At 42.0% G+C, this 24,660-nt stretch overlaps 1 protein-coding gene across 5 annotated transcripts in view; it reads left to right on the top strand.

Moving 5' to 3' along the window:
• Positions 1-24,660, top strand: part of NTNG1 (netrin G1) — a 214,272-nt gene that overhangs the window by 136,334 nt on the left and 53,278 nt on the right. For all 5 annotated transcript variants that reach the window (XM_088673776.1, XM_088673775.1, XM_088673773.1 and 2 more), the window contains exons 4-5: positions 5,626-5,798; positions 13,165-13,191. In XM_088673776.1, the coding sequence (XP_088529902.1) occupies positions 5,626-5,798; positions 13,165-13,191 (200 nt within the window). The remainder of the gene's footprint in view (positions 1-5,625; positions 5,799-13,164; positions 13,192-24,660) is intronic.

Genomic DNA, 24,660 nt, shown 5'->3' with positions numbered 1-24,660 from the left:
TGCCTGTGCTGGGTACTTCAGAGATTAGTTGTTTGGGAGAACAAGACTGAAGGAAGAAGCCATGATAACTAATTGCAACAGAAGCCTTTAAGAAGAAGAAGCTTCTGGCTTTCCCTTCCAGTCTCTACAAGCCTGTGCCCACCCACCCCCAAAGTCTCAAGGCGTAGAATTTATTTTTATTTTGCAAATATATGTGTGCCTTAGCATAGCCTCATTTATTGTAGCTAATGTAACAGCAGTGTACCTAATATAAGTCCAGTGAAGAATGTGCAGAAACTCCACTAACATGCACAGTCACATTAAAATGCTGAGCATAGATGCATAGAATTGTAGAGTTAGAAGGGACCATGAGGGTCATCTAGTCCAGCCCCCTACCTGTGAACACACAGATAGCGTGAACAAGTGAGTTTGCACATTTCCCAGGCAATATGCATTGCTTCTGAGGAATGCTGGAGAATGTGCACAAGTGGGTAATGTCTACAGAGTACTGAATAAACTGGCCAAATAGTGTATTCATTCAGTACAGGTGGGTTATGCATGTTACATATGAAAGTTACATAGAAGCGCTGTCCGTTTATAGGGCAATACACCAACCATTTCACATTCTCCAGCATCCATTGGTAATTAGCTGTATTAACTAGGGGAAGCTGCAAGAACTCCTTTTGGTACTGTTACCTTGTGCATGTCCATGTGAATGTATGCAAAGATGTTTGTACTGTACACATTTTGCCCATCAGATCACATAGACTGAGCATGCTGGGGCTGCAGGATTGTCTGCTGTTTTTACAGCAACTTAACCATTGCTGTGTAGTCAAAAACTCGACAGAGGCCTTACATGCACCCTCATATCACACAAGTGTAGAAGCATGCATCTTATCCATAGCCCCTTTTCGTACAAGTAGTCCTAATTCATCCTGTGTTTGCACCTATAGAATACTGCGTAGAGGAAGGAGCATTTGAGCACCTTGAGCTGCTTAACACCATTAGAGACTATTATTCCAGTAACAGTTATGTAGGACTTAATGTAATGGTCTTTCCAAGCCCTGCTCCCTTTTAAATGGGAGTCGTGGAAACTGGAACTGGGATCTTTTGCATGCAGGTTGTGTGCTATGCCACTATCAATCAAGCTTTATTACGGTCGTATACCAGCTATTAAAATAAAAATGCTTTACAGGGCTATGGGGGTTGTCATTCGGGGTGGATATAAGAGTCTATAAGTTTGAAGCGGCTATGTTTCCAGAAGGCGGGTCCAGCTGGCCTTTCCCCTGGTGCTGCTCAAAGTTCTCAGTTTCGTGCCCGAGCGAAGGAACTACTTCCCACAGTCCAATCCCGCGTTTACTATTCCAATGGCTGTCTTGTTCTGGGGGGGAAGACTGGTCCTGCAGAGTGCTATGCCACTAAATTATGGGCTCGTGAGAGTAGGTGGGCTCTGTTGAGAGTTTATCCCAGCGATGGTGCTTTAAGAATATTTTAACGGGAGCTCTTGCAAACCTCTATGAGGTCTGTTTTCTTTTTGAATTTGTTCTTCCAACTCTTAGAAATCAAAGCTGTAGATGTGGTGAGTTTTCTTACTAATTTTTACCATAGAAATATGTTATTTGAAAACTCAGTGGAATGAAAGGAAAAGCAGTACTGGTAGAAGAAAAATCCAATGGCAGATCTATGCTCGGATCCTGCCTTCATACATGCATACGTTGGGGGGGGGAAAGAAACAGCCAATCTGAACAATTTCCACATAAAAGAACAAGTTCTAAGATAAAGATACAAAAAAAGAGCAACACACCCAACAAAACCAGGTTTTCCAGGGCTCACAGCCAAAATGGTTGTGCTTCCCATATGCACCCGGTAAGCCACTGTGAGAACAGGTTGCTGGACTAGATGGGCCATTGGCCTGATCCAGCAAGCTCTTCTTATGTTCAGGGTTTTTTAAAGTGTGTGTGTGTGTGTGTGTGTGTGTGTGTGTTGTAGGGGGTTGCCATCTGTGCTTCATATCAGGCAGCAAAATGTCTGATGACTCTTCATTCATAACAACTTCTCATAGAACCTCTCCGATTTCCAGATTTTCCATTCTTTACCTATTTTAAACAGTACCGGTATTTATTTATTTTTTGTAATGAACTGAGCAGTATTTTTGTTTATATTTAAAGCATATTTACATTTTGTTTATATTTAAAGCCATTCTGTAAATGTGTGAAGAAAACAAGCCTTTTATCAGGGAATCTAGCACCACTAATATAGAACAATTAAACTTTCTGCTTAGCGGAGCCTCATTTATAAACCTGTTTACAAGGATTTCCCACCACCCTCACACACCCATTTTAATTAAAAGGAAAGAGGTGTTTATTAATATTTCCAGCTATAATGAGCTATTATAGCATCCATTCTTGAGAGTATCATTTACTTAAGCCACAGATGAAATGCAAACTGCATGTAACAGGTTACCAATTCTATCTTCCATTATCCTGAATTCCTTAAAGATGCCATAAGTTGGCTTTGCCCCGAGGATATATCTGTGGGTTGCTACTTGCCTCAGGTCAAATTTTCCTTAAATGGAAGTCAGGTTTGGCAGCTGTTCATTTGCACATGCTATTTTTTTAAAAAAAAAATGCTTGCCCATTCCTTGCGCTGCCTTGCCCTAATTACTAGTCACTCCATGGAACAGGTGACAAATGCCCACAGAAGAATCTTTCCGACCACCGGATGTAAAATCGTTAGGAAAATAATCAACCAGAGTTGCTAAATACCTGGGCACCTCTCCAACATGTATCTGAAGGAGATTTTAAACCATTTCTGACATCTACTGGAAAGAAATAACAATGCTTTCATGCTGATAAAACGAGCTTTTTCATTTTGAATGCATCTTCAGTTCATGGGGGATTTTTTGAGTGTTCGTTAAGAGGCTTTGGGTTCATTAAAGGACTTTGGTCCATATTCTGGTTCAGTCCATTTCAATTTGCATACTTATAGCACAGTAGACTACATTGCTATTTTATTTTATTTTATTTTTTACTCAAATAGCCTGGGGCCAATGTCTAAAATTAAAATAACCAGAACTTTTCCAAACCACTTATTGATGCAAAAGGTTTCCCTTGAGGTGGTCATGGTATGATGATTAAGATCTCAAGTTGCCGGATCAAGTTACAGTAGTTGCATATAGGAGCATTATTGTAAGTCCCATTTCATCCTGAAAAGGGTGAAGGAAACAACCTTCAGGAGCGTACCCAGGATAAAAATTAGGGGGGGCAAGGGGCAGGGGCAAGGGGCAGGAGGGGAGGGGCCACAGTGGGGATGTGGGCGGGGCTACGTTGCCTGCACCTCCCCAGTCTTCCGAGGATGTGGCCCCAGGCTCCCGCTCCCGGCGCGAAGCTCCAGAGGCACGAGGGGAACGGGAGCCTGTGGCTGCCTCCTCCACTTACGCTCCCCACTCCTGCTTAGCGCTCCTCCGCTTACGCTCCCCGCGCGCCTCTGGAGCTTCGTGCCGGGAGCGGTAGCCTGGGGCTGCCACGCCTGCGCCCCTCAGCCTTTTGCTTCTAGGGGGGCAATTGCCCCCTCCTGCCCCCTGCCTACGCCCATGCTTCTGTTGACTTACTCCCCATATCCCCCCCCCCCAATAATGCAGTGAGGCTGGTCCTTAGAGTTTCCTGTCTTGTTCTCTCAGCTCATTGCCTCTTCCATCCACCAGTGTGGACAAACAATGGAGTCTCATTTAGTAGAGACTCTTTTTTGTTTGCCCTCCGCCCAAAAAAAGTTAGAGAATTTTGCAACTTTCCCAAAAGATCGTAGTATTAATAATAATTTATTATTTATACTCTGCACATCTGGCTGGGTTTCCCCAGCCACTCTGGGCGGCTTCCAACAAAATATTAAAATACAATGGTCTGTTAAACATTAAAAGCTTCCCTAAACAGGGCTGCCTTCAGATGTCTTCTAAAAGTCTGGTAGATGTTTTTCTCTTTGATATCTGGTGGGAGAGCGTTCCATAGGGCAGGTGCCACTACCAAGAAGGCCCTCTGTCTGGTTCCCTGTAACTTGGCTTCTCGCAGTGAGGAAGCCGCCAGAAGGCCCTCGGTGCTGGACCTCAGTGTCTGGGCAGAACAATGGGGTGGAAACGCTCCTTCAGGTATACTGGACCGAGGCTGTTTAGGGCTTTAAAGGTCAGCACCAACACTTTGAATTGTGCTTGGAAACGTACTGGGAGCCAATGCAGATCTTTCTCGGCAGCCGCTCCCAGTCACCAGTCTAGCTGCCACAATCTGGATTAGTTTTAGTTTCCGGGTCGCCTTCAAAGGTGCCACACATAGAGTGCATTGCAGGAATCCAAGCGAGAGATAACTAGAGCATGCACCACTCTGGTGAGAGAGTCCGTGGGCAGATAGGGTCTCAACCTGCATACCAGATGGAGCTGGTAAAACAGCTGTCCTGGACACAGAAATGACCCGCACCTCCATGGACAGCTGTGAGTCCAAAATGACTCCCAGGCTGCGCACCTGGTCCTTCAGGGGCACAGTTACCCCATTCAGGACCAGAGAGTCGTCCACACCTGCCCGCCTCCTTTCCCCCCAAAACAGCACTTCTGTCTTGTCAGGATTCAACCTCAATCTGTTAGCTGCCATCCATCCTCCAACCGCCTCCAGACTCTCACACAGGACCTTCACTGCCTTCACTGGTTCTGATTTGAAAGAGAGGTAGAGCTGGGTATCATCCGCATACTGATGAACACCCAGCCCAAACCCCCTGATGATCTCTCTCAGTGGCTGCATGGGGGAAGAGGGCAGAACCCTGAGGCACCCAACAAGTGAGAGCCCAGGGGTCTGAACACTCATCCCCCACCGCCACTTTCTGAACACGGCCCAGGAGGAAGGAGAGGAATTTTGGGAGCTGCTTTCACTCAGCCTCTTTCAGTTTGATGCCACTTAGAACTGTCAAGCCTCCCCCTTCCAAGAGTCCCAGGTGCTATCAGGCCCATGCAGAGTTTGTCTGAGGCCTAGGATGGCTGGGAGGTACAGGGATTGGCATGACAGTGTTAAGTCCAGCAGGCCCCTGGCCAGTTTAGCCCTCTGAGGCCTGGGGCAAGTATACGCGGCTGCCCCCCCCCCTTCTGCACAGGTCTGGGTGCTATAGCTCAGAGACATTCAGATAATTCCCTGTTGGTAATCCCTCGTTGCTATATACCCACATCACAGAACTCCCAATTTCCAAGCTTTCTGGAGATGGAGGAATTACAGTTTAAGCAAGTTAAGTCTGTAGTGTAGTTTTGTTCTTTGTAGGATTGGGATATAATATACAATTGTTAATTATAAGGAGCTATGTTGATTTGAGCACAGGGCTTAAGAGAACCAGATCTGAAAGTTTTGATGTAGTTACTTTTTGTTTGATTAGTACACACCAAACAGCAGTATCCAACTGTCACAGCATTTATGTATGAAAGCAATTTGAAACAGTGCTGGGAGGCTTAAAAAAAACCCAACAACAACAACAAACCAACAGAAGTTAAACCAGCAACAACAAGAGCAGAGTGTTTTGTTATGTAGATGTTTCTTGCCAAGAGCTGGTCTTCAGTTTGGAGCACAACACCTTGAAATGAAATCTCCACTTGTGATAACACCTTGCCTTTTCTTTTGTTAGGTGCAAGTGTAATCTCCATGCCACCGGCTGCAGAGAAGAAAACAAAAAATTGTTATGTGAATGTGAGCACAATACAACAGGCCCAGACTGTGGGAAATGCAAGAAGAACTATCAGGGGCGGCCTTGGAGTGCAGGCTCATATCTTCCCATTCCTAAGGGCACAGCAAATATCTGTGAGTACTTGTGCACAGCAGAACTGCCACGGTAGTGATGATACGTTTCGGCCTCTGGCCTTGTGGGTAAAAAAATGATCCTAAGAGAACGCATCAGCCAGGAGTAATAGAACTTTAACCAGTCATGGGCGTGTTTATTTGGGAGCACACTACCACTGTGTTTGGTGGGTTTATTCCCAAGTAAGTGTGCAAAGGATTAGAAGATAAACTTTAAAAAACCCAGCCCTGCCTGGTTTGTTTGTTTTTTAAATAACCTCAAAATTGTGATATCCACTCATATGTAGCATTTTAATAAATTTAAGTGCCAAATTTCCTCCTCCACATATTTCATACATGCTATTGCATTCAGTAGAAAGCCAACATCTCATTCTTTGGGCATTTTTAATGTAGTTTGGTCATTGGAAATTTCCATTGCTCATTTCCTGTTCACTGCGTTAAATTTATAGGAAGGGAAGAGCCCATGATAAGCCTATAATGTGAGAATCACTGTGTAAACCAGTAGTTCCCAGTTAGGGGTCCATAGCCCCATCCCTTGCCTCTCGCCAACTAAATTTTTGTCATTTTTGCCCGGTAATATCACATATTTTATGGTCTTGTGAGATTTTTCAGTATGCCAAAATTGGTTTTGAAATCACACCGCAATAACGATTTTGACCCGGCAATACACAGCAATATATTGCTCCTCGTGTGAGGGAGGGCAGGGCAGCCGATTGCAAGGCACTGCCTTCCCCTCATGCTGATGGACAACAGGGCAGCTGATCACCCTCACTTCAAGGCACCAGGCACTACCTTCCCCTGGCACTGAGGCGGAGCATCTTCCCTCCGTCAGCAGGAAAGCAGCAGCAGCCACAATAGACGTGCATCTTCACTGGCTGCCACTGAAGGCGGCCTGATGCACCCCCATCCCTTCCCACGCAGACCATGCGGGGAAGGTGACTCCTCTTCCTCTCCTTCCTCCACCCACCGGATCTCTGTGACTGCTCCTTCCCTCATCCCCACATCTGATCTCCCATTTCAGACATCATGATATATCGGAATATCAAGCTGTTTAGCTGCTGATATATCACAATGTCGGAAACCAGATATTGCTCAGCCCTAGTCTGTTTTCTTTTCAGTATACCTAAAATCCTTTGCTTATTAGGGGCTATCCCACATTTTGTTCAGAAAGTTGCTTTGCAGGGTAACAACCATGCAGTTATCAAACTTTTCAAAAGTAGGGGGTCCCTGGCTTGGCCTTTTAAAAATAAGGGGACCTCAGTAATAAGCTAATTTGGAACCACTTACATTTATATCCCACCCTTCCTCCAACACAATCAAGGGAATGTTCATTGTTTCCCCCACTTATTTTATACTTTGAGGAATCCTGTGAGGTAGGTTGGCTGAAATAGTGGCCCAGGGTCCAGGGAGCTTCATGGCTGAGCAGGGGCTTGAATCTGGGTGTCTCCAGTTGGAGTCTCAATGCCCCAACCCTATTGGTAGTCAATGTGGTGCCCTCAACAACTCCCATTGTTCTTGACCGTTGGCCTTTCTTGCTGGGACTGGTGAGAGTTGAGCCAAACATCTGGGGTCATATTCAGACTAAACCCATTGAAATGAATGAACCTAAGTTGGGCATTCATTTAAATGGGCCTACTCTGAGCAAAAGGGACGCAGGTGGCACTGTGGTCTAAACCACTGAGCCTAGGGCTTGCCGATCAGAAGATCGGCGGTTCGAATCGCCGCGACGGAGTCAGCTCCCGTTGCTCAGTCCCAGCTCCTGCCAACCTAGCAGTTCGAAAACACGTCAAAGTGCAAGTAGATAAATAGGTACTGCTCTGGCAGGAAGGTAAACAGTGTTTCCATGCACTGCTCTGGTTTCGCCAGAAGCGGCTTAGTCATGCTGGCCACAGGACCCAAAAAAACTGTCTGTGGACAAACGTTGGCTCCCTCGGCCAGTAAAGCGAAATGAGCGCCACAACCCGAGTCGTTCTGCCATGGTTCCTTTACCTTTACTCTGAGTGAAAGTTAGTTTGCTAACTGCTCCCTAACCATTACTTTCATTGGCCTAAACTAGCTTGCACAAGTTCATACTTCCATGCAACAGAGGCATACAAACCTCCAAATAAAAATGCAGAAACAGTTTCATCTGTGACATAGATAATATGACATCAAGAATCCTATTCAGCCAAGTGTAACAGGGCATAGCTTACAGCTGCTGCCTAACCATGGTAAACAACTGCCTGTGAGCTACTCCTTGTCACAAATAGGTCATCACAGAAGACCGGTGGTTTTGCTGGAGTTTGTTTCTATGGTATCTCTGCTCGCTTTGCTTGCCAACCCCACAGTTAATCTCCTAGAGCAGGCATCCCCAAACTGTGGCCCTCCAGATGTTTTGGCCTACAACTCCCATGATCCCTAGCTAACAGGACCAGTGGTCAGGGAAGATGGGAATTGTAGTCCAAAACATCTGGAGGGCCGAAGTTTGGGGATGCCTGTCCTAGAGCTTCCCCTTCCTACCCCATGCAACAACCAAGATCACTTTTCACTTTCCCTACTCCATTTCTGATGCCACTTTTCTGCAGCCCTGCATTGCACCCGTTTTCACCCTCACCCCTTCCTTTTATGCAGCACCCCCTGCTTGCACACAATCACCATGGTAGCCTCCTGAATATTCCTCTTCTCTCACATTGCCGCCACTAGGCACCCTTTTCACCTTCCCCCCAGTTATGAAGCCACCATCCTCTCCTATTCTGCAGACACATTCATGCCCCTTCTTTCATCTGCACCCCCATTCCCCCTGCTCCCTCTTTTCTGCGTACACACACACACCTCATTCTGCTTGCTTTTCTCAGTTCTCCCTTTTACAAAGACTAGCCCCACTGCCATACGCATCCTTACACTTTACTGTGTAATTGGACTGTGCCAGGCATTGGATGCTGGGTTAGATTCAAGTGTGGTGTATGGTCTCAGGAGCTCCTTTTTTGTTTTAATTTACATTCATGGATCGTTGGTATACAGTATATGCCTTATTTTGTTCCCAAAACAGCCGTGTAAAACCCACATCCAATGATCATTACTTGGATCCAGTTATGTTAAGCTTGTACACTGTGCTTTTCATCTACTGTGAGGTCTTCACACAGGAACTTCTTTTTTCATGTGTGGATGGCACAAGTATTATGGTCTGCTTGCTGGACCATGATAAATGCTTAACCAAAAGTACTAATATTCGAAAATGATGAGCATGATGCAGCCAAAGTTAAGTACTCTGAAGTCCTAACAGTTTAAATGGGAGAGATTAAAGCTGGTGCTTAATTCTCTCTTTTAAATCAATGGGACTTATAAGTGCTTAGCTTTTGGCTGGATCATTTCATGCACATTCATCCCTCTGACTAATAGTATTGAAAGCAGCACAATACCGACTTCAGATTGGGGACAGGAAAAGGTACAAAAAGAAGAAAGGAACATAAAAAAAGCAAGAAATCCATGAAACTGTTCTGCCATGCAGGCAAGTGAGTTATACATTAACTCGGATCCTTGCTAATTTGACTTATGTACCTAAATCCCTCAGAGGGAGAGGGATGGGGGGAAAGGAGCAAGCAGAGAATAAGCCATCAAACCTTTTTTGGAGTAGAAGTTATTAGTTGCTTTTTTATAAAAAGTCCGGAGTTTTGCCCTGTATAAAAGTAAAAAAAAAATCTGGCTTTGGAAATAACCATTCACTGAAAAGTTATTTTGAAGAAACAGGGTTATGTGCCGCAGCTAAATGAAAAGTTAAAGGGAAAAAACAGCAGCAATGTGCCATGTTCCGAATGTTATCTCGCACTTCAAAGCAGCAGCTGTGAGGAATCAAACCTCCAAAATGAATATCACAGGAAGCAGGACCTTATCAAGTTTAATGTGAAAGTAATAGACTAAGTAACAAACCATGAAGTGTGGGCAGGGAGGGCATGAAATTATGATAAAATTCCTACCAGGCACGGGGGGAAGTGAACCTTCAAAAAGAAGGGGAAAACATTTTGTAAGCGCATTAACTTTTAGAAAAACAGACACTTTGGATCACAGAGTTAATACTTTAAAGCTATGTTCACGATACATTTTGAAATTCACAGGATTCTCCCCCCTCCCCTCCTCACACAGAGAATTCACAGCCTAGAAAAAGCTTCAGAATCACTCAGCTTGAGTGATGCTGCATGGAAAAACACAATTCCTCGGCACCCAACTCTGCTCTGCCTCTCAGTTGCTCCTTGTAGACGGGAGCATCCTACATCCTTTATGCAGCTTGTCCAGGTGTCTCCCTAGTGATTGAGTCCCTCTTATTCATAACACACTCCCAAGCTCTTGCAATGCAATATATACTTCACAAATCTAAAACAAATACTTAGCATGCAGAGGTATCATCACTAAAGGGATTACAAACATGATCAGAGGCAGAGTTTTCCTGCATCTCTTGTACACCATCAAATTTCCACTAAAGTGAGATTGCAGGTGAAATCTGGAGTGTTTTCAGCCACACATGTGCTAGAAGATAAGAGCAAGTACCTTCAGACTTTCATCAGTCATGAACATTGACTACTATACAATAAATCATAAGGTCCTGGTGTCTGACAGAGCTGTCAAGCTCAGCCAAAATCTGGTACAGTTCTCCTTTGTTTCCTGCCTGTCCCTTTGCTTGAAGCACAATGTGATCTACCCTAGACAAACAAATTGGTAGGGGGGGAGTAGAAGAGGAGTTGATATCCTCAGATTTCTTGAGGTCTAGGATTTTTCACAGTTGGTATATTACTGACATAAAGGGGGGATAATGTGCAGTATTTTTGTCTCAAAATATATTGTACAGTGGTACCTCGGGTTACAGACGCTTCAGGTTACAGACTCCGCTAACCCAGAAATAGTACCTTGGGTTAAGAACTTTGCTTAGGATGAGAACAGAAATCGTGTGGCGGCGGCGGGAGGCCCCATTAGCTAAAGTGGTACCTCAGGTTAAGAACAGTTTCAGGTTAAGAACAGACCTCCAGAACAAATTAAGTTCTTAACCCAAGGCACCACTGTATAGGCATTTGTATTAGGCAGTGTGACTGGGGGGGGAAACAACCCCCTCCAGATCGATTGCAATCTTATGTTGCCTCACCTGTGATTTTGTATAATTTTCGGCATCTAACAAACAAACTTGTACAAATGTAACAAAACAAACAGATTTTAGGCACATAGGCTCAGAGAGAGATGGCTTTGCTCCTAAATCATGACATTCCATCCAACCTTGAATTTGGCTTTTATTTGTACAAAGGTTACTCTGTCCCTTACGCCAGCCATGCTATTAAGTATACTTCCCCACAGGTGAGAAAATAACATTGCCCATAGGTGTAGTGATAAGAAACTTATTCTGCATTGCAGATAATCTCACAGGAACCCAGGGTTTCAATAATAGAGTGTTATTTGCCTACGGGAAGCCTTTCAGATTGTAACATTATTGCAGAAATTTTTACTTGGGCTTCTTTTGTTCGTTTCTCTGTTTTTGCAACACTGTTTGGGTTTACTTGCTGCCTTGATTGTATGTTGTAATTTATTATTTTGGCACTGGAAACTGGCATAATATAATTATAAACAACTAGGTTTGTCCTCGGTATCCATATTCTGCAAATTAATATACAGTGGTACCTCAGAAGTCGAACGGAATCCGTTCCGGAAGTCTGTTCGACTTCCAAAACGTTTGGAAACCAAGGCCATTCGGGTTCCAAAGAACGTTTGCAAACCGGAACACTCACTTCCGGGTTTGTGGTGATTAGGAGCCAAAACATTTCACTCGCAAGGGATCCAAGGTATGACTGTAGATGGATAGATAGATAGATAGATAGATAGATAGATAGATAGAGATAGATAGATAGATAGATAGATAGATAGATAGCTAGATAGATAGATAGATAGATAGATAGAATGCTATACTACACCAAAATGTTTAAATGTTTCTTTGTCCTTGAATCTTCCCAACACAATTGCCATCCTCTCCAGTGTAGTGCAGCACACTCTTTGACAACCACTGCTGTAACCTCAATATTTCTTCTACATCACAGCCCCTAGTCTTCCCCCTCCATCCCTTAACAACTCTCCTACTCTCCCGCCACATCCCCTGTCCTTGCTCCTTCTCCTTCCCCACTACTTAACTATGTGTGTGTGTCTGTCTGTCTGTCTGTGTCAAATGTGTCCCTGGCTTTGCCTACCTGCTCTGTCCTCTGCCTCTGCGCTGTCTTCCACCTGCACCAGCCTAGTAGTCAGCAGCCACCACTGAGGAGTTTGCTGTTGCCATTACCAAATTGTGAAACAGGAAAGCCAAATAGCTGTGATACAGATAATGAAGATTAATGAGAGGAACGTATGCTCTGTTTGCAATTTCCAGTGATTTCTCACACATTGGACATAAATAACATTCCCAAACGCCCACAAGTTCTGGCATGTATTAACCACTGTGGGAGCCTCCTACATAGCACCTGAACCTCATTGAGAATAAGGTCATTTTGAAAAATGCTCGATTGCATGAGATCATTAGCTGGCTGTTTTCCTATCATGATATTGTCTGCAAGCGCAAAGAAATTAGAGGTGGGATGACTAACTGGCTTCAAATGATTTTTTTGATTTTTTTTTTAAAAAAAATCTGTTGCTTTCTAAAGCCAGCAAGTGAAATATTTATTAATTACAAGTTTTTTGAACATTTTGCAAGCAGTTACAAAGACTAGAATTTTCTCCTTTCTTGGAGTAACAGCCTTACCTCTGAGCATAAAAATGCTCATCTCCATATTCAGTGGCACTGTTCAAAATCCAGAATTCAAAGGTATTAATGGACAACTCCAACTTTAATTGAACTTGAGAGTAGTACACACATGTATATACACAATGTGGTTTAACTCTAGTAGGTTCAAAGCAAAGACAAAAGGTAACTATAATACAGTTAACAATTATCAACAGGTGGCCAAAGAAGTCCATACTGCAACAATGGCAATATTTGTTATAATATTACCTACATAAACATGAAATTATGTTTGCTTGCTTGCTTGCTTGCAAATTGCTTATATTTAATTTAATGTAATGTAATAGCTGCACAGAAACTCAGAATCTTCAGAAACAATTATTTCTGTGTTAACTGTTCCACTTTGCCCTTACACATGGAAGATTTGGAAGAACTTAACAAGTGATGGGGCACAGTTAAGTACTTTTAAAAGTTCAGCAACATGTGCTTCATTCACCCATAGAATTCAATGGGACTGTGAGATGCTTGCCTTTGGCTAGAACTTGCCCTTGGTGGTGGTGCTATAACAATGAAATCTACTGATGGAGTAATATAAAATATACATCAATATATATCATTCCTAACCAAAATTCTCTCTTTTCTTTTCAGGTATGCCCAGTATTTCCAGCATTGGTAGTAAGTAATACAGAACAGACTTAGGCCAGCTTTGCTTGTTGTTCAGCCTCTGAAAATCTATTTTTCCAACATCTATTTCTGTTCTCCCTGAAACCTGCAGTTGTGGTAACTGGAGAAATATTACTAATATTCCTGCTGCATTTGCACATTATAGATATTTATGTTCAAAGGAACACAGCATCCAACAGCCAATGCAGATTGTGATCGCTAAACAGACATTATTATTTTTTTTTGCAAATTAAGGGATTTCAAATGATTCACATCTAATATTTGTCAAGTTTGACAGTGAAAGCAGAATCCTTTATTATTTGCTTTCAAACAAGCACAACAGAGGAAACCAACTACTCTTCAAACTGGCAGGACATTATTTGGAGATCCTTCACTATAGCCAGTCCAGATTACATTGAATTTGTATTGTAATTATTCCAAATTAGGTTCAAATCTGCAAACCACCCTGTTAATTTTTCTTTAAAGGGTGATATAGATATCTGATAAGTCAATAATATCATTTTCCAGGACTAGACGATAAGCAAAATGGACATGATTCTCCTCCTGGGTGCCCACACCCTTGTTCATCCAGCTACATCATGGTTTTGCTGAGCATTACACACAGATGAGGTCAATATCTCCTGCTAGAGAAGATTTATAGAATGCCCTTCTCTAGACAATAAATAAAATATGAAAACTGAAGGCACCATTGTCCCTGAAATGAGTATTTCTATTCAACACCTTTTCTACATGTATAACTTATCTCACTTTTACCCTAGGTCAGATACTCAGGTTTTACTTAAGAAATCTGGGGTGATCTCACTGTAAATAAATTTGGAACTTTATGCTAAAGAATCCCAAGTGCTGACAAAGTGTACTCAGTCACTGAATGTCTTATACAGTAAAGTAGTACTGTAGGAAACGCAGCATATGCACTTTGGGAACAATCCTTTTTAATGCAAGTGCAGTGCTTATAGGCAGCGTAATCCCCATGGACTCCATAGGGTTAAAAAGTAATTCCCATAGGGCTAAATAGATCCCCATTTTCTCTCTATCTTGGCTTAAGTAGAGGCAGTGCTCGAGAGCATTATGGGGAAAGGGGAGTCTGTGCTCACTTTCTACATCCTCCTTTCTCACTCTGTATGTGATACTGTACAAATTAGAAACTAGCACAGAGAAGGGAGTTCTTTGGGAATGTGGAAAGTGTGCACAGGCCTCCTACTCTCCATGATGCTGTGATGCATGGGTTCTACTTTACACCAAAGTAGGAAAGAGAGAAACAGGCCTTGGTAGATCTCTGCAGCCATGCTGGGAAGAATCATATTTCTTTTCAGCACAAGCTTTAAACAAGTTAGTCAGATCTAGCTACTCTCAATTTTAAATGCCACTGACTTCAACAGGAGAGTTAAGCACATGCTTAAAACGAATGGGATTTAAATCCACATTGTCCGGATTGTGTCCAGATTTTGTGCTATGCAGGACCCTTATGGATTTCTTAACTACCGACAAAAGATTTGCAATACCTGACATCCGGCTGAAAAACAGTAACCTAATAATTTATCAGCTGCACTTCTTCTAAATTGAGAGGCCTGACCGTGCATTTATAAGTCAACTCAGTTTTCTTCAGCTCATAAATAGGCTTAGGGCTGATTTGTTAAGCACCACATAACATGCTAAATGCATTCAAAACTAGCCTTGTCATGAATGCATATGGTGCTCTTTGTCCATTTTTGTACTGGATTAAATGTTAAAGTAGCCATTTTCCTTGCAATGAAATTAGTGTTAACATTATGCAGGAGGAAAGTGCTATGTATTTCGTCATCTATTTTTTCTGCCCTAGTATCCGCCTCAGCATAGGTCTGACTGCAAATGCACAGTGATGTGAAGCCCTGACAATGAATTTGGTTGTGTTATTTGATGCAAAGAAAAGTGGGGAGGAGCTTAAGGGAAGCCGGGGAGAATCTTATGGTTCGTAGGCAAACAAAAATCCACCGTCATAGCTAACAGAAATGGATAAATGGTAAAAATAGTTCTTGTGCTACAGACTGTTGGTATTGTCTTGCATGCACTTGTCTGGTTGTGACATTCACTTTACACTCCCATATAGCTTTCTTCACTGCATTCACCATCTCTGAGCATCAGCAGATGTTGGCCTTGGACTCTTAATTGGGAAACTCATATAGACTTGAATTAATCCAAGATGAATTGAAAGGATGCATTGCTGACCTCTTTGATATTTTGACACTTTTAGCAGTGGTGTCGTTAGTATCAATTGCCTTTGCTAAAAAGGGAATTGTTTCAGTTGTGCTAACCTTTCAGAGTCCCCCAAGTCACAAGCCTACCAAAAATAGTCAATAGTTCATGTTATGTGTTTGTCCCTACAAAGGGGGGTGGAGGTGGGCAATCAACCTTGCCTGCTCTCCTGATGGTACTTCCTGCTTTGGTCAGGTGACTATTTACAAATATGGATTCTTCAAATTTGTTGTATAGCCTTAGTTCACAAATATCCCTTTTAGATACCCTTAAGAGGAAATGTGGAATAGGTTTCACTTCAACAAGTGTTCATTCAAATATGAGCACTTCTTAACACATTAAATACCATTCATAAATAATAGAGGGTTGCATCCAAGTTATACTTAGAGGAGACGTAGTGAAATTGATGCACCTACATTAGACATGCCTATTAATTTCAGTGGGTGTGCTCTGAGTAGGACCAACAGTGGATACAACCCAGTGTTTTCCCCATTCTGATCTACTGAGATTCACTGGACTGCAAATTGTGTGTGTTCACACACACATGCCAAACGAGATTAATAACATCAGGCTGCTTTAATGGATTCTGTGTGATTTCTTCTTTTGTCTATGCTAATGCAATATTTGTGTTCATTCCAGGAGGTTTTTCCTCTCTCAGCTGGGAATAGATTATTCTCAGGTAGTGCATTTAATATCGCTTGCTAGAAAACACTGAACTGTGTATATTGGCTTCTGTATGCCTGGAGCTTTTGCTCAGTTTAGTGGAGAGAGGGGGGGAATGAACACAAAACATCCAGCATACAAAAAAAATATCCATTGCAACAGATGTTCATGTATCATCCATAAGACTACGATGATCAAAAGCATGCCCAAGGAAGAATAAAATATGTATATATTGGTGCGTAACATATATGTGTAATTCTGTATTCACTTTGATCTCAAAGGATCTTGTATTAAAGCAGCACGTCATTAATGTTTAAGTGCAATGCAAAGAGTGGTTGTTAAGTAAACACATCCTTTCTGATCATCTACACAAAAAATTAAACCAGAGCTTTCCCCATTAAGGTCATTTGTACCTGCTGTTGTCTATCAATTGAATAAGAGCTTCTTTGATCATTTCCAGCACATTTGATTCCAATGCTGATCTTTTCAGCACTAGCTTGGGAGTGGGGTGGGGGGATAGCTGATAGTGGGATGGTTAGCAATTAATGAGTCCCAAAACCAATTTCAGAATACTGTAAAGCTTTTATGATCAGTTATGCCTACAGAGCACCTTACTTTGACCATCGTTAAATAATCATGGTATAGACAAGCCTGTCAAAAAGTACTTTTGAGACTGAACACTGAAGATTAAAGTCCATTCCTTCATGCTTCCCTTTTACACATTTTCTGCACTCAACCAGCAATTCAGGGGTGTTCTATACATTATGTAGATGAGATTAAAACTGCACTGCCATATTTTTCACATGTCCCATGTAACTACACCGGAGCATGTCGAAAACTAGGACATCAGAGAAAGAACTGTGCTGAAACTGTTCTTCCGATGCACTAGTTTACTACATACAGTGAGTATATTTCATGTAAAAGGTTTGTGTGTTTTTTTAAGTGACACTCCTATTTAACAAGTGAAGTAATACAGTCCATAATTCTCTCTCAATCATATACCACCCTATTAGCTTATTCTCTGTAAAGTGTAGATTGGGCTGTACTCCACCACTTATGAACCCTTCTCTATTACAAAATGTGACAAAGTGAAACCCACCACCGCACCTTGCTGTGTGCACGCTGGATTTTTCTCTGCTTCCCTGCCTTCCATCTCAATGTTGTCACTGCCTGTCACATCTATGTGGCCACACTCGTCGTGGTAGAGGAAAGCCATCCCCCTGAACCACCCTCCTCCTGTAATTTCAAAGCCCTGATTTGAACTAGTTGTTTGTTTGCAAACTACTGCATCTAATCTGTATTCCGCAGTACACAATGACACTAATTATGCTAAGTAGTTTGTTAGAAAGTGCACAATTATGCAGAAAATAGGATTGACATGATGCACAGATAGTTTTGTGGGGGTGATTACCACCTCCGAAGCTATCGCTGACAGAGAAGTCAGAGTTTAGAAACAAACAATGTACTGAAAGTACCAAATGCAATCAAAGTCAGCAGACATTAAATCTGATGTTTGCAGTCGTGTCATTTTTCCTCCAATTACCTCTTTCAGAAACACAGTAGGGCCTTCTCCTGTGGAGCAAACTGCAGACCACCAAGAATAATGTTCCACACACTTCCCCCAGACAGTAGGGCATTCCAATGCATGTTTTTTATGACCAGTTTCCTTGTGACCACAGGATAGGCTATTGGAGATTGTAGAATACTCGTAGTAGTGTGTTTAAGTACATATATATTGTTACACGCCACCCTAAGGGGTTCACAGCATTCACACCCCAAGAGGTTCTGAATTCTCCCATAGCCACAGCAGCCTTGGTTTTAAGGACGCCTCAAGCATTGTTCTCAAATGTTGCTCTCTGACTCTCTCTCCAGCCCGCTACTTACAATATCTGTTGCATAACTCCGAACTCCAATCCCTAAGAACCCGCTCGCTGAACTGACAGGAGAACTGGGCCAAAACTAACAAAATTAATTTCTGTAGGGACAAATGTAAGGTTCTACAGTTAGGCAGGGAGAACCAGCTGTGCAAATATAAGATGGGGGGGGGGGTTGAGGCACCTGGCTTGCCCGTAGAACATATGAAAAGGATCTAGGAGGTCTTAGTAAACCACAAGCTTCAGCAATGTGATGCAGCAGCATCAATAGAAGTGTAGTGTCCCAATTGAGGGCAGTAATTGTACTATTCTATGTCCAGTCCTGGATACCACAATTTAAGAAGGATGTTGACAAGCTGGAATGTGTGCAGAGGAAGACAACCAAGATGATCAAGGGGCTGGAAACCAAGCCTTAAGAGGAACGGTTGAGGGAGTTCTGGTATGTTGATCTTGGAAAAGAGGATAGCTATCTTCAAATATCTGAGGGCTGTCACATGGAAGATGGAGAAAGCTTAATTTTTCCTGCTCTGGAGGATAGAACTCAATCCAATGGATTTAAGTTTTAAGAAATGAGATTCTGACTAAACATCAGGAAGAACCTTCTGACAGTGCTGTGTATTCTAGCAGAAAACTCATTAAGCCAGGACTAGGTTCCTCTGTGAGGTGATAGCTTGGGGGTAATGAGTGATTAGGATGACAAAGGATCAATGGCAGATCTCATTTGCAAATGAGTAGGCACACGTTCTCCTTCAACTGAGAATCTTAGAATTGAGTACGAAGGGGCCCCAAAGGCCATCTAGTCCAATCCCTTGCAATGCAGGAATCTCAATTTGATCATACATGGCAGATGGTAATCCAACCTCTGCTTTAAAACCTCCAAGAAAGGAGAGCCCACCACCTCTCATGGGAGTCTGTTCCACTGTCAACCAACTCTTATTCTAGTACATAGCTCAAATACACACATGGGTCTAGCCACCAGTTTTAACACCAAATCTTAATTATATTCTAACACCGATTAGACACAGGAATTTAGCACACACAAACTCATAACAATATACAGATTGAATAGCAAGAATGCAGGCAGCACTGCTAACCACAATACAGGAACAATAGAGCAACCCAACCATTGTAGGAAGCCACTACAATTTTTCTAACCAAGCTTGAAAATCGAATGTATGTGAAAGAAAGAAAGAAAAATCTACTTCCCTTCTCCTCATTGACATCTATGCAAACCATCTGAAGCTGCAAAACAGAAATGGAGATGAGAGAGGAATCACCTCCCCAAAAGCTCACGGAAAGAGTAGAAGACATGGACACAACACACACATCTTAGAACCTATTGGCTGCAAGACACATGATGCAGACTGAGGATAGAATTTAAACACAGCTGAAGGTCCAAATAAGACCTATGAACAGGATCTCCCTCTTAAAGTAACAGCAATAACAGTCAATGTAATAATAGCAGTAGCTATAGGCAGTCAAGTCAGTTCCTGGCTGCTGGCCTCAGGAAGGGAGGATCCAGTCATTTATACCACACTATTTTCCTTGATTAAATTTCTCCTACACTACGTAGGAGAAGGGGAGAAATTTGGTTCACATTTTAATGTGAGCAATCTAGTTTGCACTTTCCCAAGTATTAAGGGACTCTTTCTTCAAATAGCATGTTGTTCTCCATCCAGAAAGTGTGATACAAAAATACATATATTAGGCAAAATAACATACACATCTATATTATATCAGGAGAAACTGTTTGCAAAAATGTATAAATTAGGCAAAATTGTGTTAAAATGTGTTTAGTAGGAGAAGGGATGCAAAAATGCAGATAAATTCCTGTGCAGACTTCCTCTCTTATTTTGCAAATAAGGAAAGGGGATAAACCAAATTTAAGGTTGGGAAAATGAGAAAATGAAATTGATGTGTTAATTGACATATCCTGATTATAATATATAGTATTCATACAAGAAATATGATGATGCTGTTGTTTTGGAAAAACTAACTCTGATTATTGTCCTTTTCGGAAAATATTGCTTATGGCATTAGTTTGAGTAAGACTTAAGAGTAGACAATTGCACCAAAATGTGTCCTTGCTTAGACTTGCTCCTAAAAATGGATAGACGCTTATGACCATGCAAAGTTTGGACTCTAAAATCTGCCAAACATTCTAGGAAGTATATCAGAGTCAAGTCTCAAAACCAGTTTACTACTACTTCATGTTTTCACTTGAAAACGAACAACTGTCCCTTTACTGCATGAGTGGCTGTGGATCAGTAATCACTAAGTGTTGTTTTGTACAGTGAAAGGCAGTTGCCTTTAGATAGCTGACAATGTGGGAAACCAACCAATAGCAAAGTCCCTCTGCCACAGGGAATTATGTATGTATGTGGGGGGGGGGGTATCATGGTAACAGAAGGCACAGTGTTTGGCCAGGGTGCTATAAAGGACCCATCCCAACACATACACCACCACCACGACAACAACACACACAAACACACAAGGGCGGGGACACACAACTGTTTTCCAATTACTGTAGTCCTCATTGAGATACCAAACCTAATATACTTTGCAGGCCATGTTGACATTTGTCATTGTACTACTATATTAATAGACTCCACATTTGAAACAATGAAATAGATAGATAAATTAATATTGTATGTAAGGCTGGCACCAATTCTGAATAGCCCTGCCACCAACCCAGCAAAGTGCTCTCCAAGAACCACCTCCAACACTAGAGGTTGAAGGATTTATTTAAAAACACACACCAAAAAACAGGCCAGTCTTATGCATATTTATTTGGAAGTAATTGCCACTAAGTTGAGTGGGAGATTTATGGGAGTCGGCTCCAATATGTGCAATAGGACTTAGACCTACCCTTAGCAACGTGGTTGCTGCCCCCGCCACTGTAGTATATCCCCCACCACTAGAGGTTCATGTAAAGTTTCCCTCAATTAAAGCTGCAAGCATAACATACATTTAAAGCACCTCCCCCAAGAGAATCCTGGGAACTGTAGTTTATCCTTCACAGAGCTACAACTGCTAGCACCTTTCACAGACTACAGCTCCTGGGATTCTTGGGTGGATGGTAACCACCCCACACAAGTGATCCATTGTGGCCAAGAGTCATTGTGTGGCATGGATGTCACTGAAACCATGGGTTAAGGGCTCAATCCTATGTACACTTACCTAGGAGTAAGTCCCATTGAATTCAGGTAGAGTTGCATCTAAGTAAATATACACAGAATTACACTGAAGGGCATCTAACTCCTAAGTAAGCATAAATGTCTTAGGGTTCGACTAAGTTGTTGCATAAGTGGAACGAAGTCAGCTCATACAAAGGGACTTTCCCTGTTCTCCTCCCTCTGTACCTCCTGAATCTTCCCTGGAAGTTTGGGGAACTCACAGAAGAGGTTTAGGTGGGTTTGAGGAAGATAAGGAAAGCCCTGTTGCATGAGCAGACCTCCTTCTGTTCATACCTACCCTACTTACAACTATGTCGAATTCCACCCTTTCGGGTGCAACATAGGGTGAAGGGAGTTGTTTACAGGCAACCCCCATTTTAGGCATGCACACACAGCACTAAAATTGGAAGTGACCCAGAAACATTATAAAATACATCACTAGAAGGGTGGAACGGGGTGGGGCAGAACAGAGCAGGGGCAGAATGGGGTGTTTAGATTGCACATGATTTCACGCAAGCACACAGTGACTTGGAACTCAGCCCCCATGCAAATTGGGAGGTGCCTGTATTTGTTAAGAATTGTGTGTTTTGTTTTCTTCAAATGTGATCATGCGGGAGCTGTTACATACCCAATATAATTTTCTTTGATTTGACACCATCTTCAATTGCAGATAAAGTTGAAACTAGGGTATACTACTGATTTACCGGTAGTAGTTCTAATCAAGATAATTTCTGCTTGCATTAGAAGATTTTCAATTATCCTAACCATTTCAGTTGCTCAGTAATAAATAATACTGTCTATGATGTTGACAACTGGCTAAAACAAGCCTAGACAGGCCGCCTCTTCTGGCTTCAGTGGTTGCTTGGTGTGCAAAAAAATAATGATCTGCAGGTGACACTTTTCACAGCATGGAGAAATATATAATCGCTTGCTAATGTCTGAATGACAAGCTGCTGTTAAAGTCACAGCTATGGTAATCGATTACAATATTGGCAAGCCTAGTTGGCTTCGCCATAATAATTCACACTAATGAGATGTACAAATTGACTGTATACTGCACACATACATTAATTAACCAGATATGGAAAAGTTTTGTAGAGAATGAAGTAAAAAGGAGGGGGCAGCAACAGAAAAGGCTTTCCAGCACCTCCGTTCCAAGTAAAAAAGCTATATTCAGAGAAAAATGCTACTGATATTATATGCTAAATGTTGGGTTGCTACACTCTAAATTACATTCACCCTCATTTTAAATAAAGCATACCCATAAGAAACAGATCTGTTGGCTGCAGTCCTAACCCCACTTACCTGGGAGTAAGGTCTGCTGTATTTACTTCTGAGTAGACATGGTTAGAATTGCATTATTAGCTCCTAGTTACATAAAGCATGCTTGTGTCATGTTAGCATTGTTTCCAGACCAGACAGTTTCAATTGAAACTTTCTTTTTAAAAGGGGGCTTTTTTAATTTTTAAACTATGTTTTTTTAAAAACTGCTCTGACCCTACTACTCGAATTATGAGGTACTGGGAAGGGAAGCAAGCATTACTTATGTCACAACCATTCTGCAAGGTGGTCTGTTTCGTCAATCTGGCATAACTTGAGGCCAACATGGTTTTAAAAATACGCTAACATGGGATCTCAAGTTTGGGTACCTCTGTGCAAAAATGCAATATTTTGCTCTGTGGAAAGGAGGATTCAGAAGTTGCCAAAGAGCTAATATTTAGAGACACTGAAAGATTTCGCTCCTGCCCACTCTTCTTTCTAGAGTGTTTGGCAGGTGTTAGGGAAACCATTCTGGCCATAAACTATGCTGAGTTTTGGTACCAGAATGTTTATTTTATCAGCCTTGAATAACAGAGTTTCATTTTTGTAGAACAGTGTACACCTGAGGTCTCCTGCCATGCGTGGTACAGCCCAGGTAAAAAAAGTTGTACCAAGTGTGCCGCCTGTGTAGGTTGACTCTTATTCCCTATCACAAAACATCCTGACACAGCCACTAAATTAAGGGAGTTGTAAAAAGCGATTAAATAAATGCATAGAGGAAAAGCCTTCACTAGCTAATAGTTACAATGTCTGTACGATTGCTAGTCACTGTAACTCTCATCTCCTGCTTTTTGGATATCTCAAAGGCATCTGGCTGGCTACAAAGAGAAAGCTTCGACTACATAGACCTTTGGTCTGATTGAGCAGGTTTAGTCTTATGTTCTTGTACTTTAAGATGTATGAGATTATCTCTGAAGCATTGCAGGGGTTCTTATTGAAAGAAGAAATAGGAAGAAAACATCATTTCATTTTTGTGTTATCATATCCTCCAGCATTTCATGGATGAAAATAGGGACACCCTTGATACTTGTAACACTCCTGTTCTCACATTCACCTCCGCTTTCTCACACACAAAAGTTGTCACACGTTGCTGAGGGCTCTTCCCTACCTCCTGTGCACTGTATTATAACTTCTCCTGACTCTAGCTTTTGCAGCAGTAAGCTAATCTTAACAGCTTCCTTTTTTTAAAAAAAGAAAAGAACAGAGAGAAAAGCAAGGCTTTTGAATACAATATTTACTCTCACGCTGGATCTGGTTGTAGTCATTATAGAAGAACTACAATTCAAAACACATTCATCAGCAAATGGTTGGCCAGAGTGGGAAATGGAATGAAACTCTTAAAGTGAAGAATTTTGTCTTCACTTTAAGATAACTAAGAATCCAATCCTAGGCATGTTTTCCTAGCAAGTCCCTCTGAGTTATTTGGAGCATACTTCTGTATAAACACACCTAGGATTGGGCAGTAAACTTGAATCTGGCCATGTGATATAGCTAGATGGTGTTATATTAGGAAAACCATACCCTATAATATATATATTTTGAACCATACCCTATAATATATAATATAATATGTCTAAGGGGTTGTTCTGCTATTATGCTATGCATTTTATATTTTTATGTTGTAAACCAACCAGTAATCGATGAGGATGAAAGGTGGTATGTACATTTAAATAAATAATAATACAGGATTTTCAAAATGTTTTCAATGCAGGCCACTTTTTGAATTTCTGAACCCCATCCCTTCACAGCCATCTTTTTGGCAGGTGAGCTCAGAATATCCTTGCAGAGCTCTGCTACTCCTGCTGTGTGCATAACTTAATCTAATGATTGGGGCGCTACTAATCCAACACTGGCACTAGAAGAGAATTGGAATAGCACAATGCAGTGAACCACTAGTGGGGTGGGTGAGCAGGGCAGTTAATGAGAGGCCAGGCCAGAGACATCACTTGAAACAGATTCAACTTACTCTGGTTTGCTTCCCATCTTCCTCCCTTGCAAACGTACAACAGACACTTAAGCAATTCTCAGACCCTGGGGTACTGTGGGAAATTAAATATGGCTAGACACAGCCACTGTGCTGCTTGGAACATTGCCATAAGAATCAGGCAAGCCTTTCTGATGAAAAATAGCCCAACCAAAGGACTGTTTCAGGTTTGTTCACAAAGTGTGAACAGTAACCCAGTCCCTTGTTCCAA

The sequence above is a fragment of the Zootoca vivipara genome, chromosome 7 (assembly GCF_965207765.1).
Source record: "Zootoca vivipara chromosome 7, rZooViv2.hap1.1, whole genome shotgun sequence".
In the NCBI taxonomy this organism is placed as follows: Eukaryota; Metazoa; Chordata; class Lepidosauria; order Squamata; family Lacertidae; genus Zootoca; species Zootoca vivipara.
The sequence above is the reverse complement of the archived record's forward strand: the minus strand, read 5'-3'. Positions and strand labels throughout refer to the sequence as shown.